Consider the following 15310-nt stretch of genomic DNA (forward strand, 5'->3'; position numbering starts at 1 on the left):
TTGTTTTACATATACAGACACTGAGGTTCTGAGAGGCTAAACTACAGAATCAGTGTGAACATCTGGATCCTCATAGTTTAGCTTCTATAGCTTCACTTTACAAACCATCCAGTCCCCAGCACCATATGAAAAGGAATAAGACTATGGTCCAAGACTCAGCTTAGCTTAGCCTAAGATCTTATGGGTTCGAGCCTGTTGCCAGAATTCCAGCTTTAGGAATCTCCATTCTTTTGAATATAGAAAAAAAGTAGAGATTAGTTCAAGTTTCCAAACAAGAATTTATTCTTTATTTTTTTTCCCTTAAAAAATGTACCAGGTACAATTTTTCCTGTTTTTTGTTTTGTTTTGTTTTTCAAGTTTCAGCAAATGCTTGTTCCCCTCAGCCAAGCCCCAAGAGTTAAGGGTTGAGGCTGGGTCAGAGTCTTAAGTGGGGAGTGGAGTAACTGGGAACCATATGACTGAATGAGGGGCACCCCTCATCCCAGCTGAGGTAGGTGGGTCAGAGTCTGGTCAGGTAAGAGGAGGTTCCCCAGTCCTTAGGCCTGACTCTGTCCCTGGACACCTTCCTCAGTCAGGACACCAAAGCAAGGAGACAAAGGCAGGAGGAGAGGGACAACTGAGTCTGAGCCCTAGGTAAGAGGTGGTTAAACCCCTGTGTTACACATACACTCAATTCTCTCTCGCGCAACACACCCTACACAAACCCAAGTTTGGGTGCACACACACAGTTGTACACACACACACTACACACACACCACACACACACATACACACACTGGCTTTCGAAGATGGGTTGAAGGGCAGGGAAGGGAAAAGGAATAGGGAAAAACGAGGGAAGCTGAGTCTTTGGCTAAGTGACTCAGTTCCTCTGGAATAAACCCTCTGCCCTTAGCCAGAGGAGAGCAGCTCTCCCCTTGCCCCGACATCAGCTTCTTCAAGTCCTGAGGTTGGAGCAATATCTGAGAGTGGGGTGATGCCAATTATCAGGTTTGGGAGGTCACCAAGGCAATCCAATTTGAATAAATTATAAATTAAAAATAAATAAAATAATAAGTGGCCCCTGCCCAGGACAGGGAGGCAACGCTGGCGTTACTTGCCTGGGAACTTGGGACAATCTCAGGGTAGCTCTGGTCCCTCCCTACTACCTAAGCTGGCCTGGGAAACCCAAGGGAGGGGACAGGCACATGGAGTACCCAGAGCAGATAGGGTATGGAAAGACCGAAGCTTTAAACACCCAAATGATTAATTTGGGTGTGAGCGTGGTGAGGACTTTAATTCAAGCCTGAAGGGGCTCTTGCCATTTCTCCACAGTTTACCCTGTCCAGGATGGAGCAGGGTAGCAGGCTTTGGGCCCACCTAGGTTCAGAACGCTTGCAATCAGGGCAAAGGTGAGTAACGTGGATTATGGGGGGCCTCAGTCACAGCCTGTAGTTCATAGGGGAGCCCTGTGTCCAGCTCCAGGCTCCGGCGGGAAAAAAGCAGGCGGATATCTCCATGCAGGCTTAAGCGACCTGAGCGGGAGCTCCGGAACCTGAGGGAAGACAATGTGATCCAAGTCAGAATGCAGATGGAGAAGAAAGGGGAGATCTTCTTTGAGAGTAGGGAACAGATAGATACCTGAGCTTCTCCAGCTCTCCCAGGGTCCTGTGCTTGCTTACCTGAGGTGCAGCAAGTAGCAGAGGAGGCGGTGGGTGGGGCTAACATTTCCCTCCTCACCTACAGGCACCAAGAAGAGGCGATGGCGCAGGAAGGTCATGTGGGCAGCAGGCATGTCCGAGAAGTCAAAGGTCACAAGGAACATCTTCACCACAGTCTGGTTGGGGTTAAATAAGGTCTGGGGACAGGACAGTCCAGGTTGGTAGGGCCAACTGACTGATTCTCCTCTCTTCCCATATCAATTCTCTCAGGGCACCCGGCACTCCCTCACTTACCACTTGGATGGTGCCCACCTTGGGCACACTGTAACCCTTCCTCCCCAGAGGATTCAGGTCCACGACTCCCTAGGAAGATCACGAACTGTTAGCCAGGGTAGGAACTAGAAAAGTCAGTCATGAGCACTGTGGACAGCTCTGTAGCAACCCCCTCCCCCCAGCGTGGCTCCACCCTTTACTTGAATTCTTCCCATCTTACCCTGACTCACTCCTGGAAGAACAACATAGAAGAAATCCCTTTTGCCGCCCAAGCCCTCTGAGGTAACTTTGGGGTCAGTTTCATATCATACCAGGAAGGGGGCCGGTGCATTTTGCTCAGAAACATCAAAAAAGGTGACAGTGACAGGCAGTGTGACATGCTGGGGACAGTAAGACCCGCTGGCTCCAATCTCTGCAGTAAAGCCCTCGATGTGGCCGGATGGTGCAAAGCGTCCTCGAAGCAGTGATTCCTGGGATTAGGGTGGAGTAGACACATCTGAGAGTGACGACAATCCTTTGTCCGTTTGAGGCACTTTCTACCATCGAATTCCTCCCAGGGACCCTTAATCACAAAGCCCCAAACGAGCTACCTCAAAGTTGCCCAGCAGGGTACGGCTGACAGCAGGGGTGGGAAAGGGGGAGGCACTGGGAGGGCTCAGCAGGCCTGGCCCCTTCCGGAGAGTTCGAAGGGAGCTTCTGGTAAGAGAAGGGACACAGTGGTTGGCTTGAGTCTTCTGAGTGTCCCTGTCTCCAGTCCTTGGGTGTTCCCTACTACATATAGTGTTGGAAAAAACTACAGACTTCTGCCTTTGCTTTCATGACCAGGGGAGAGGGAGCACCTGATTACTTACAGCTTCAGGCGACGGGCGCCCTTCAGCCTCCGCCCCATGGGACTGCGGTCTGTTGGGTCCTATGGTGAAAATATTGAGAACAGAGACTTCGTGTGAAAGCCAGACATAGTTTGGGACAAGGACGTATTAGAAGTCCTCAGAAGAATATCTCAAATGGTCTCCTCCACCTTCACCTACACAGTGCCTACTTAGGAGTAGATGAGAGTAGGCTAGTGTGTAAACATATAAGATGGCACTTAGGAGGTGGAGGCAAGAGGAGGAACTCATCCTTGGCTACATAGAGAGTTTGAAGTCACTCTAGGCTATCTAAGGCTTTGTCTCAGAAAACAAAACCAGGAGACTGGAGATCTAGCTCGGAGTTTGCAGTGTCTGTGTAACAGGCACACAGCCCTGGGTTCAATCTACACCCAATCTACAGTACACATACACTAACTAGGTGTGCTGGCGCGTGCCTTTTCTGATTCCAACACTACACCTGGAAGGTGAAGTAGTTCCAGGTCACTCTGGCAACCCCAGGTTTGCCTGGAATACATAGGACCATGTCTCCAAAGAGAGAAAAGGAAAGAAAAGAAATAGACAAACTTATTCCCTGGCTTACCAAAACAGGCTCCTTGGGCCCAGGCAGCAGGTGGCTCCAGAAGGGTGTGGCTTTGGCATCAGAACTATTGGCAGCAAGAGGGCAGCCCAGGGTTCCCCGGCGCCTCCGAGGGGCTGGTCCCTCATCTTCAGAGCTGACATCAAGGGCTTCTCCAGCAGGCAGCAGCCTTCGCTTGGTGGGGCAGGGGCCTGGAGGTCCAGGGCCAGGGGGTGTGTGCTCGGGACTGTGCCCATTGGCAGTTCCATGGGACTCCCTAGGCCAAGGGTTGCTCCCGTTGCCCACCCTAGCCACTGGGCTCTTACCCCCTATTTGTGCAAGATTGTGCAAATCAGTGTCAAGTGTGTGCAGCTGGCCTGAAGGGGCTGGCCCTGGAGACTCCCCCAGGCACCCCTGTCCCCCTTGATCTGGGAAAGCCCAGTCTCTGGTGTGCAAAGTATTGCAGGAAGCATTTGATGAGGGCCAGGGGGTACTCTGGGTCCCTGAAGTCCAAGATGAGGTGGCACTACCTCCTTGTTCCACAACACGGAGGCCATGGTGGGAGAAATGCTGGCTAGCCACACCCAGTCCCAGACCCAGTCCCTCTGGGCTCACGAGTCCCACAGTAGATGGTTCTTCGGGGGGTAGTCCCTCTCTGGCCCCCAGCCCAGGGCCTCTCTTCAGCTCCCGGGGACCCTCAGTGGAAGGGGCCGGCCGCTTCAGAGCCCTAGGAGGCTCGGAGACGCCAGCTGAAGGGGAAAAGATGGATACCTGGTAGACCCCGGGGGATGTTGCCCCCCCTGCTGGGCTGTAGCCCATGAGCAGGCCACCCTGGAGGGTCCCCTGTGTGACTGGAGGCTGTGAAGGGCCAGCCTCTGGCTCTGAGGATGGAGACAGCTCCGCCTGCACGTGGCGCATGAAGCCCCCCTTGGGTCAGGGGGGCCCCCCCACACGGCCTTTATGCTGGGCCTGGGCTGGGAGGCCTGGGGACATCTGTAGGAAAGAAAAACAGGAGGTCAGGAGAATCAAGGAGTCTTCTTTCTTCCAGCAGAGTTTCAGATCCTCCCTCTCTCCTCAACAGATGACTTTGAGCAATTTGTTGGGGGTAAAGTTGTCCAAATCCCTGGACAGACCAATGAAAGTCAGAGACCACTCTCGGAACTCCTGGGAGGGGCACACCTTCTCTTCCAGTTTCCTACTGGACTTGCAATACACCCCTCCCCTCTTTCCTGGAAGTTACCCCGATGAAGAAGCCTCAAGCCTGGGCGTGTGTCCTCTTTTCCTGTCTGATGTCTTGTCCCTCTAGCTTGCAGTCTGGTCCATGCCCACTGCACCGGCAAGGTGACTGCCACCATTCCGCGCAGCTCCTGGGCTCAGTTGGACCCTGAGGGAAAAGAGGAAATATAAGCTGGGATCCCTGCAGCCAATGGTAAGATCCCCCCAACACTAATATGGGCTACTATATCGGCACATACACCAAGATATCTTCCCGCTTTGGGATAAACTCTTCAGGAATAGAAGGGGCAGGCTGGAGACCTAGGGCACATGCATAAGAATTGGGCTACCTGAGGACTCAACACAGAAGCAAGTCTTGGCTGACTGTCTTAAGGATGTGAGAAATGAGTAGAGGCAAGATGAACCACTTGTCAAGGCCTCCATCTTGGGAAGTGGCTCTGCATAGTGGGGTGGGGGAGGGGGGGAGGGGTAAGATGCCTCAAAGATCAGAGAGATTCCATGTCAGCTAGTAGGTGGACAGGGTAACAGTGTTCTTCTCTTACTCAAGGCCCTCCAATTACACAACTCATCTCCATATGTCTATACAAAGGGGCAAGTGCGACTCCAGAGTGCTAAGAGCAGAGGTCATGCAGATAGGCACACCCCATCACACAACTACAAACCCCAAGTCAGCTCCAGGCCAGCCCTTCACACTTAAAATACTAACTTTCCCCAGAAATCTGTCTTTTTAACAGAGAAAAGAAATCCAAAGCGGGGCAGTGGTGGTGCTGGGATTGGTGGTGCTCACCTCTAATCCCAGGACTGGGAAGGTAGAGGCAGGCCGGTCTCTTTGAGTTCAAGGCCAGCCTGGTCTACAGAGAGAGTTTCAGGATGGCCAGGGCTATACAGAGAAACCCTGTTACCTTCACCCCCTAACCCCTCCACCCCCAAAAAAGAAAAACAAAAAAAACAAAAAAAGAAATCTAGGGCTGGAGAGATGGCTCAGCGGTTAAGAGCACCCGACTGCTCTTCCAGAGGTCATGAGTTCAATTCCCAGCAACCACATGGTGGCTCACAACCATCTGTAAAGAGATCCGATGCCCTCTTCTGGTGTATCTGAAGACAGCTACAGTGTACTTATATATAATAAATAAATAAATCTTTAAAAAAAAAAAAGAAATCTAACCAAAAACAAGGGATGGAAGGAGAGAACTGTCAGAAGGCACTTTATAGTTCCCACCCCTCCCCCCAGGCCCTGCAAACCAGAGATAAGGAAGCAGCAAGCAGTCAACTAGAAACAACTGGAGTATCTCCCCATGCCCCTCCCCCTCAGGCACAACCAGTACTCAAAAAAACCTAAAGCATTTCTTTGTTGCCATGGCACAAAAATGGTCTTCACAGACCATTAGCCAATATTTCAGTGACCAGACTGTCAAGTTGAAGGCCAACAGTCCCCACTGTCATCCTTATTTGGTCAGCAGTCTGTGAGGAATACCAACCATAATGCCCTTTAGCATAATGCTAGAGGCTGAGGCAGGAGGATCTAAACCAGTCTAGCTACATTTTGAGAGGTCCTCTGTCAAAATCAAACAAAACAAAAATTACAAAAAGAAACAAATGAAAAACAGGTTACAGCCGGCCTTCACACTCCACCAGACAGTTAAGGTCAGACGGTTAGACGGGGCTACAAGACATCCTATCTCAGACAAAACACAAAACCAACAAAGAAGCTGAAGGGTGGTAGTACACGCTAGTTCACACACTCTGGAGGCACAGCCAGGCAAATCTCTGAGTTCAAAGCCAGCCCAGTGAAAAACCTGTCTCCAGAAAACAAAACAAAACAAAACAAAAACTAGAACCAAGCCCAACAAATATAACAAAATACCTTTTCCCACCCCTCTTTCACGGATATCTCAAAGTCATTCCCCTCCAAAAGATCTCTCATCTCAGACTTCCATAAGACAGTGCCACTAACTACTTTCTGTAACCCGGTAATACTTCCGTTTACTTCTGATTATGTCACACCTGAGGATGGGTCTGTGTTTCTTCCCCAGTCCCATTTCAAGCTCAGGAGAAACACACATCAGAATTCAAAAAAGCCTAAATACTAGCACTAGTGATTTGGTCAGCAGTCCTGACAGTGTAGAGAAACACTACGGGTGAAGAGTGGAGAGATTAATTGTACAGGGGGAAACTGCAGCAGCTCATGTGGTTGTAGGAGACGGAGAGAAAGGTGACATTTACACTTAGGGACTGAGAAACTCTCCCACATCAACTGTTGCCTTCCTTTCAGGCCATACTTTGCCATTTCGCCAGGTCCCCCTTTGAATGAGATCCTAAGAATATTCTGGTCCTTCCCGTGGGTGAGATGGCTAGAAAGTGGAGAACGTCAGTAGTGGCAGTGTCATGAGAGTATAACCTGTTCTCATTTCTTCCCTGCCTGTTCTCCACCCAGGCTTTAAAGTTCAAGAAGGGCGTTTTCTTGAGCACCCCAATTTCCAGGTCATCTCAGTTGCCCTCCTGAGCTCTTGCCTCAAGGAAGCCAGGTGATGACATGATGCCCTACTTGACCCCAGCATGCCTGGCATCTGCTCATTAATCCAGAGCCCTATTAGTTCCCTCCCTGTCCAGAGACGCTCTAAGACTCACTCCTCTGCCACCCAGCTTCAAGCTGACTCATGGGGAAGGACTGCAGGGAGAGGGGACAGGCCAGTATAAGCCAAACCTCGCCCTCTACACTGGGGATGGGCAGCAGCTGGCATTAAACAGCTGTGCCAGACTGTGGCTGCCAAGGACTACAGCTCCCAACATGCCGAGAGCAAGGTCAGCAAAAACAACAAGTCCCAGAATACCATGAGGTCTGTACCCTCAGATACTTGTTAGACTTGGGAGGTGGGAGAGGTTGTGGTACAGGAAGAACACCTAGGCTCATTCTATCCTTCCCTTCAGTTTCAAGACACCCATTTTTACCCTAACGAGGTGGGGGAAGAATTCCTATCCATGTGTTTTCCACTCTTATCCTAGGCAGAGTTCCGCTGCTCACTGCTGTACATTTTGTCCTCATACATGTCTATACACGCTAAGGTGACTGTTCCCAAGACCACTGCTGTGAGTAGAAAGGTCAATCTCTGCTTTTCACCTTCCCTCCCTCTGACTCCTGGCCTAGAGCCCTTCACCCTTAATAGAGAGGGAGCAGACCTCAGGGACCCCTCCAAACTCAGACACGGAGACTCACCTTGGCTCCTGGACTCCTTGTCCTGGACGATTTCCCCCCCACCCCCTGCTCAGCCTCCCAGGTCGGTTCTCATCCCTTCTTCACAGGCTGGGACAGGCCCCATACCGTGCAGAGGTTTTGGAGATCTGATCCTTCCACCTAGTACACACTCACCCCACTCCCAAATTGGCTCCGCCGCGGTGGCCGCTGCTCCGGGCCCTTCCGTCCCGTCCCCGTTCCGATCCCTGTCCCTCCCCTCGGATAACCAGTCCCCCCTACTACGGGCCCCCAACCCAGACAAAGGGTGGCTTAGGCTGAGAGCCTTGCTCTGCTTGGCTCTTCTCTGATCAGCTTCGTGTGCAACACTAGCGGGCTCTGGCGTACGCAGCCCCTCTAGCTGCTGTTGCACCCCTCCCTGCGACGGTCCCTCCCCGGGGCCGCCCCGGCTCCTCGCCGCAGACTCAGCTGCCCCTCTGACTCACAGGCCATTTCCTACCAGCTGATGGGGCCGCCCGCCCCGCCCAGCGCCCAGCCACCCCCAGCACTGCGACCACGGCTGCCACGCCCCCCTCAGACCACACCCTCCAAGGGCAACAACTATGTTCATTGGTCCAGTGGAGGCCAGCCTCTCAGCAACCTCAAGCGTGAGTCACGCCCTCTCCAAGGGGCGCACGCCTATTGGTCCACATAAGGGCAGGCCTACCCAATGTCGCCCCGCCCACCTCCTTAACCCTTTTTTCTGTCCAAGTCCTAAGCAATTCTCTGCCCTGTCATTTAACCTCATTCAGACTTCATCCTCTCAGCGCTCAACAAATCTTTCTCCTCCACACTTCCTGTTCTTAAGTAAATTAATAGGAAGCTCCAGGGCTTTCACAGATACAGTTCAACAATCTCCAACTCATACCAAACACAACCACACATAACCCCAAGCCCATTCATCCCCCCACCCCATCCCGAAATAGAGCTCCAAGAGCGTTGTTGCTATCTAGTAAGCTTTCTACAAAAGCAGGCAAAAAAAGACCTAAAGTCGTACCGTATCTCCATCCATACTGAAAGATGGCATTCGCACCCCCCTCCCTTTTGCCTTTGTTTGGAGACCCCAGGAGGCTCCTGAGATAAAAATACATTTAAATTTCAGGGATTCAGGCCTCATCCGTTGGGCTCAAAACTCTTCACGGATCAGGCTTTGGAGCACTCTTTGCTAACAGACCTCTGCTCCAAGGAAGCAGAGTATCCTCAGCAGTGAGTTAAAAGGCCTTCTGCCCAGAGTCAGTCTGGAGACCAAGTTAGTCTTCATGACTCACAGCTCCCTCGAAACTCACCAAGCTCCCCTTGAGTCACTGGGCCCCAGGCCCAGCCCAGAGCCAGCCAAATTAAGCAGTAGCAGAATAAGCATCCCTAACCTTTGTCCTTAGCTCTGTAAATAATCGGGGTGGAATTTTTGCAAGGCCTGGACATTCATAGACACTTTTTAGAGGGACTGCTCTGGAGATAACCTGAGAAGATGGGTAGCCTTGTCTACCTTGTCCTCTGAACTTATCAGTGGGTCAGACAGGTTGTCACCAACTCAGGCCTTTTCTCAGTCACAGAAATGGAACAAACAGCAGAACCAAAAGAAGTAAAGGCCTGTGCTTTGCCTATGCGATGAGCCCCAAGGACCATTCGTTTATTGCTGCACTGTAAAAAGAGCCCTCCCCTCCCCCTCCCTACTTCCTCTCTGGGTTCTACAAGTAATACAAGCAAACAACAGTCCTCTAGGATTCTTTCTCCTTACCTCTAATGAGTAGGAAACTCTTAAAAAAAATAAAACAAACCAGCTCCCTAAGATTGAATTCCCTGTATGAAGGAGCAGGATTTTAAAGTCTCAAAGCCCTAAACACAAGTGAAGAATCAATATGAGAATGTATTTGCCTCAGCAAAGCTCACTAGGAAGACAGAAAGACAGAATATCTTAGGAATAATTCTCAGCAGCCCTCCTTTGTTCTGTCTAACTATAATTTCAGGCTTTAGTTTTCTACAAAGATCAGAGTGGGAACACTAAAGGAGTCAGGATAAAAAATGTTCCAGGCCTCAGTATGCCCTAGGGAAAGGAGCATAGTTCAGTCATGCATGAGGTCATACCTAGTTGCTCTAAATCTTAGCTTGCATTTTTTTTTCTTTTTTAGAGTCAAGGCCTTGCTATATAACCTAGGCTGACCTTGAACTCATGATCCTCCTGCCTTGCCTCCAGAGTGTTGGGATTACAGGTCACTGTGGGGGTTTGTTGTTTCTGCTTTGTTTCTTTGAGACAGAGTTTCTAGTAGCTCAGACTGAGTAACTCCAGCTATCTCTTGCCTCTGCCTCTACAGTGCTGAGAATACTGGTGTGTGCTACTGGACACAGCCTGACTTAAAATTTTTTTTTTTTTTTTTAAAGACAAGGTCTCGTGTAATTTAGGCCTGGAACACACTGTATGTCAGAGGATGATCCTTTACTCTTGATCTTTCTGTTCTCACCTTCCAAATGCTGAATTATGTTTAAAAAATTTTTTTAGAGCTGGGCGTGGTGGAGGACACATGTCTTTAATCCTAGAGGCAGGCAGACCTGAGTTCGAAGGTAGCCTGGTCTACGAAGTAAGTTCCAGGACATCCATGGCTACACAAAGAAACACTGTCTCAAACCAAAACAGAAGAAAAAAAAATTACTGCTGGGAATGACTGCATATGCCTTTAATCTTAGCACAAAGGAGACAAAGGCAGGCAGGCTGACCTAGGCATGGAGCTCCAGGCTAGCCAAGGCTACATACATAGTAAGACCCTCTCTTTAAAAAAGAAACAAACATTTTTTTCTTCTTTTTCATCATCATAGTCGTCGTCGTCATCATCATCATCATCATCATCATCATCATTATCATCATCTCATTCTGTGTGTGTGTGTGTGGGCAGGTCAGAGGACTACTTGAAGAACTTGGTTCTCTCCTTTCACTATGGGGTCACGATAGGGTCACGATGGGGTCACCATGGGGTCAAGGATTAAAATCAGATCACCAGGCTTGGAGGTGCTTTTACACACAGATCCTCTTTTTAAATACATAGCAGCTACCACTAGCTTACTTAATTTTTTGCTTGTTTGTTGGATTTCAGAGACAGTGTTTCTCTGTGTAGCCCTGGCTGTCCTGGAATTGACTCTGTAGACTAGGCTGGTCTCAAAATCAGAGATCCACCTGCCTCTGCCTCCTGAGTGCTGTGATTATAGGCATGTACCAGCACCCAGAGACTTCATTTCTCACAAACATACATAGTCGTCTCCTCCTCCTCTTCCTCCTCTTCCTCTTCCTCATGTTCCTCCTCTTTTTCCTCTTGTTTTATTAGAAGTTCCATAAGAGCAGCAACTCTGTTCTTTGTACCAACATTCTCTGAGCCTGGCATATAAAAGGAACTCAATAAAATTTAGTGAAGCACACAATAGGTCAGATAATAAGCGGCACTATTAAAATCTGGATCTTACCTCCTGTTCTTTCACTATGAAGCTTTAGGGACCGGTTGTTGTTTTTGTTTGTTTGTTTATTTATTTTTTACCACAAATGTGATAAAATGTGCACATTTGTAAAACGAGAGGTTCTGGGCTAGTTTTGGTGGTGCATATCTCCCCTAACATCTGGAGTTCAAAGATCAGGAGTTCAAAGTCATCATCTGTTACATAGTGAGTTTGAGACCAGCCTGGGCTACTAAAAAAAAAAAAAAAAAAAAAAAAAAAAGAAAGAAAGAAAGAAAAAAGAAAAAAAGAAACCCGTCTCAAATGCAAAACAAACAAATAAGGATTCCTTTAAACAATGGCCATGGAGGACATCCTAATGGCTGCTGTGCATTCTTGTTCGTCACAGAGGATGGGCTTAAGCAACTGAATTCCTGCTGCTGGCACCGAAGCAGAAAAGCAATATACTCAGCATAGCAAACTGCTGCCCCTTCTCTTCATGCCCCACCCACTCACAAGCAATGCCCTACCCCTGAGGAAGCCTGAATGCCTCTGCCCTAGGCCCGCCCCTCTCTGACAGAGAGCGTCTGGGAAGCAGTGTTGCCATAGAAATCGGTGCCTCCTCAAAAGGCTTCAGCCTGCCCTTCTTTACCCAACCCTACCCCAGGGCTTTGTCTGTCCTGAACACCCCTCCCTTTCTCAGCCAGACTCAGCAACTGGGTGGTTGTATGAGAAGGCTGGCTTGGGGCCCCTTTCAGCAACACTGTCACACTCATTCAGTCACGCTGTGGAAGGCAGCCCTTCCCCACCCCCTCCAAGCCAACCCAGAGGCAAAAAGAACAGTGGCAGTACAAGTCCCTGGGCCCCAATGTCTGTTCTGAGAGTTTACTTCTAAGCCTGGACTAGGGAGACATTCTCTCTTCATCCCCTAGCTGGGCTAGAGCCTTATACCCTTCCCGGGTCAGGTTTATTATAGTGCCCACCTCTCAAAGCACACAGCGAAGACTTTCAGTTTTCTCAGCATTTCTCCTAGAGGACCCCCAGAACTGCTGAGGATCCTATGATTCCTCACCCAGGGAAGGACAAAGGTAGAGAAAAATCAGTTTCTGGCAAGAGGTAAAATGTGGCTACCAGTCACTTGGGATTTACTGGCAGGGGTGGTGGTGGTGGTGGGAGTGGGATCTGAGCCGCCATGCTGGTTACAGCATGCCTGGCCATTAAGTACAGAGTCAGGAGCAGGTCATAGATCCTAGACTGGCAAGAACCAGGCCAGGCCACAGTTCGAGGAAGGAAGTGGGAAATGAGCACACCCAGAACATAAGGGCAGGGCAGGGGGTGGGGTGGGGTGGGCAGAGACCAAAGCAAGCTTCTGTAGGAACAGGAACTAGATAGGAGATTGACAGGAACCCAGTGACAGAAGGGTTCCGGGAGACACTTCGGGGAAAGGACCCTAGTCTGGGCTAGCTACAGATTCAAGGTAGGAGAAAGACACCGTCACACAAACCCTGGTGGCCAGGAGGGCCTGCTTGCTTTCTGTGTACCCATGCCAGAAGGTGGGGTCAGGAGCTCAGCAGCCAGTAACACCAGACTGGCTGCTTGTTCTGCTAAATCTGCTCACTCCTAGAACATAGATCACAGATGTCTTCCTGGCGTCCCTACAATGCAAAATGTTACTTTCTAGAAGTGCTGAGATTCTCCCCAGCAGGAGGGGCTACAGCTCCTGCCTTTCATACAGTACCCCACAACCCAGCCCCTCTTTCTCTACACAACCCCATCTACTCTCCCATACGCTGGAACGCCAGTCCGTCTCCACCACATATAACCCCATTCTCCCGAAGTTCCTCCGAATCGCTCAAGTATCACCTGTAATCCTCCACATCAGACAGCGATCCTTTTCCCTAACAGTGTACCTCCCACTTTCACAAAGCACTCTCGCCCTTCCCCCACAACAGCCCCAAGAGTACACCTCCTTGTTCACACATTGATCCCCTAACTGCTCCCTCAATCCCGCCTCACCCACTCCAAAGCAACAATCTCCAAATTTTTTTCTTCGCTAGCGGTAGTCCCTACTTCAGCTCTGCCCAAGCCCACCTTCGGCCTTGTCCTTTTTCCACACGCACCCCGCCCCACACCTGTAGTTCCGTGGGTCCTGTTGCACTTGAGAAGGTAGTGGATTGGGACAGTGACTGAGCAGCCCTCCTTGCAGCCTGGGCCTGCAAACCTCTCCCCTTGGGTCAGAGCCCCGCCCCCGCAACGCCCCGGCCCACCCTCTCCCTTGTCCGAGTTCCCACCTTCCCAGAGCTCGTCCCCTTGCCCGGGTTCTTTAATCCCTCAGACTCCGCCTCTGTAGCCCTGACCACGCCCCTCCACGACTCCGCCCCTTCGTCTTCTTTGCATTACCCCAGGATCCTCTGCTTTCCTGAGACCCAACCACTGATTCCCGCCCCCGTTTGGTATCTCCGCCTGTCACCGGGACCCACCCCCCTCAGATTCCAGCCTGCTGGAACCCGTTTCAGGTTCCTTTCACAGGAACACTGTCCCCTCCAAATGCAGTGACTTTTATCCCCCGCCCCTTCTCCGTCCTGGCTCACCAGGGCGCACACGCTCCTTAGCCCGGGTCGGCTGGCTGTGATTGGCGCCGGCGGCCCCAACAGATGACGGAGGAGACAAAGTGATGGCTGCAGGTCGTCTGAGGTCCCACCCCGGCCACGTGCGGCTTCTGTGATGACAGGTCCAGAAGGGCGGGGCTTTGCGGGGCTTTGGCTGACCAGCGAGCTACAACCCCAAACTGACCAGATCCGGCGGCTGGTGACAAGCCAGAGATTTGGGCAAAAGCGCTCTCTCTCTCTCTCTCTCTCTCTCTCTCTCTCTCTCTCTCTCTCTCTCTCTCTCTCTCTCTCTCCTCTCTGTTCCTCTTCCCTTTCCTTTTTCTTCTCCTCTCTTTTCCTCTAAAGATTCCTTTCTACTGTAAACTGGCTTCTCTCTCATCTTCCTCTTCCTGAAGTTGTATCGGTGTGAGCAAGCTACTTGAGGAACTCGAGGACTACTGTAAGGACTACTGAGTTAGTAATGAGTATTTGTCCTAAAGGAGATCAGTGAGGTTTGCAACAGTGTAAAATAATCACAGAGTTCTGTAAAAAGTGGAAGAATTTGAACAGTGGGCCTTCAGGTTTGTTAAACTATGTGGTCGGATCTGGATTCAGGAATGGGCAGAAGTCATATCTATTTCAGTTGAGGTGGCTCAGGGCAATATGTGACCTTGTTTCGAAAGTGGGAGGCAAGACGCAGAGCGAGGAAAAATATTTGCAATAGATCTCTCTAGCAAAAGAAGACTACCAAGCATAAACAAAGAGCTCCCTACAAATAGAAAAAAAACACACAACTGAAAACAAACGATACTGTAAAAGTATCAACATGGTGCTATGGAAGCCTAACATTGATATTTTGCATTGTAAAGGTACAGAAGAAATTCTGTGAAGTCAATGCTTTTCAATTTAATTAGGTCTTGAGTCCTCCACGGGAAATACGGAGGGCAGAAAGATGTACCCCACATACCAGCAGATGGCAGCACAGGACTCTTGCAGAACTAAATGAGGGTACCCAAAGACCCAGTTTGGGGCCTCCCTGAAGCTTGATAGGCTTGGTTCTGACAAAGAAGTTCATGGAGGCTCTGATTCTTTAGGATCTGTGACTTTAGCTTTAGTTAATTTGTGGTGTGTGTGTGTGTGTGTGTGTGTGTGTGTGTGAGAGAGAGAGAGAGAGAGAGAGAGACACACAGAGAGAGACAGAGAGAGACACACAGAGAGAGACAGAGACACAGAGAGAGAGACATAGAGAGACGGAGAGACAGAGACAGAGAGATAGAGAGACATAGATCCTTTATGTCTCAGTTGTTTCTGGGCTGGGCTGGGGTGGTAAAGAGCACTGGATAAAAGAAAAGCACCAGAGGTATGCTACATAGGAAACAAAAGGAAAAAGAAAAAAATTTCTCCATCTTTAAGAAATCTACTTATGGGCTGGAGAGATGGCTCAGTGGTTACGAGCACTGACTGCTCTTCCAGAGGTCCTGAGTTCAAATTCCAGCAACCACATG

At 50.1% G+C, this 15310-nt stretch overlaps 1 protein-coding gene across 11 annotated transcripts; it reads right to left on the reverse strand.

Annotated features, from left to right (window-relative positions):
• Positions 1-258: 258 nt before the first annotated feature.
• On the reverse strand, positions 259-13916 carry Atosb (atos homolog B). 11 transcript variants are annotated; one of them, XM_087548075.1, is made up of 13 exons: positions 13350-13444; positions 12722-12872; positions 12201-12275; positions 11251-11470; positions 11041-11164; positions 4576-4719; positions 3360-4328; positions 2762-2820; positions 2501-2606; positions 2222-2380; positions 1932-2000; positions 1659-1834; positions 259-1531 (listed from the first exon to the last, which is right to left on the reverse strand). In XM_087548075.1, the coding sequence occupies exons 7-13, from the start codon at positions 4251-4253 to the stop codon at positions 1378-1380; spliced, it is 1617 nt and encodes a 538-aa protein (XP_087404201.1). In that variant the 5' UTR covers positions 4254-4328; positions 4576-4719; positions 11041-11164; positions 11251-11470; positions 12201-12275; positions 12722-12872; positions 13350-13444; the 3' UTR covers positions 259-1377. The 11 variants fall into 11 exon arrangements, with proteins under 11 accessions (XP_087404201.1, XP_087404205.1, XP_087404206.1 ...); XM_087548079.1 differs by lacking the exons at positions 11041-11164; positions 11251-11470; positions 12201-12275; positions 12722-12872; positions 13350-13444 and adding an exon at positions 13809-13916 and having other exon boundaries at positions 3360-3547; positions 3866-4328; XM_087548080.1 differs by lacking the exons at positions 11041-11164; positions 11251-11470; positions 12201-12275; positions 12722-12872 and having other exon boundaries at positions 3360-3547; positions 3866-4328.
• Positions 13917-15310: the final 1394 nt, after the last annotated feature.

The sequence above is a fragment of the Rattus norvegicus genome, chromosome 5, assembly GCF_021556685.1.
Source record: "Rattus norvegicus strain SHRSP/BbbUtx chromosome 5, alternate assembly SHRSP_T2T, whole genome shotgun sequence".
NCBI classification, from domain to species: Eukaryota; Metazoa; Chordata; class Mammalia; order Rodentia; family Muridae; genus Rattus; species Rattus norvegicus.

Excerpts from the sequence above, each read along its gene's own strand:
- Atosb (XM_087548072.1), bottom strand. The coding sequence starts at position 4,253 with ATGCGCCACGTGCAGGCGGAGCTGTCTCCATCCTCAGAGCCAGAGGCT. Across the intron at positions 2,821-3,359 it reads GGCCCAAGGAGCCTGTTTTG|GACCCAACAGACCGCAGTCC; the intron begins GTAAGCCAGGGA and ends TTTTCACCATAG. Across the intron at positions 2,001-2,221 it reads ATGCACCGGCCCCCTTCCTG|GGAGTCGTGGACCTGAATCC; the intron begins GTATGATATGAA and ends TGATCTTCCTAG.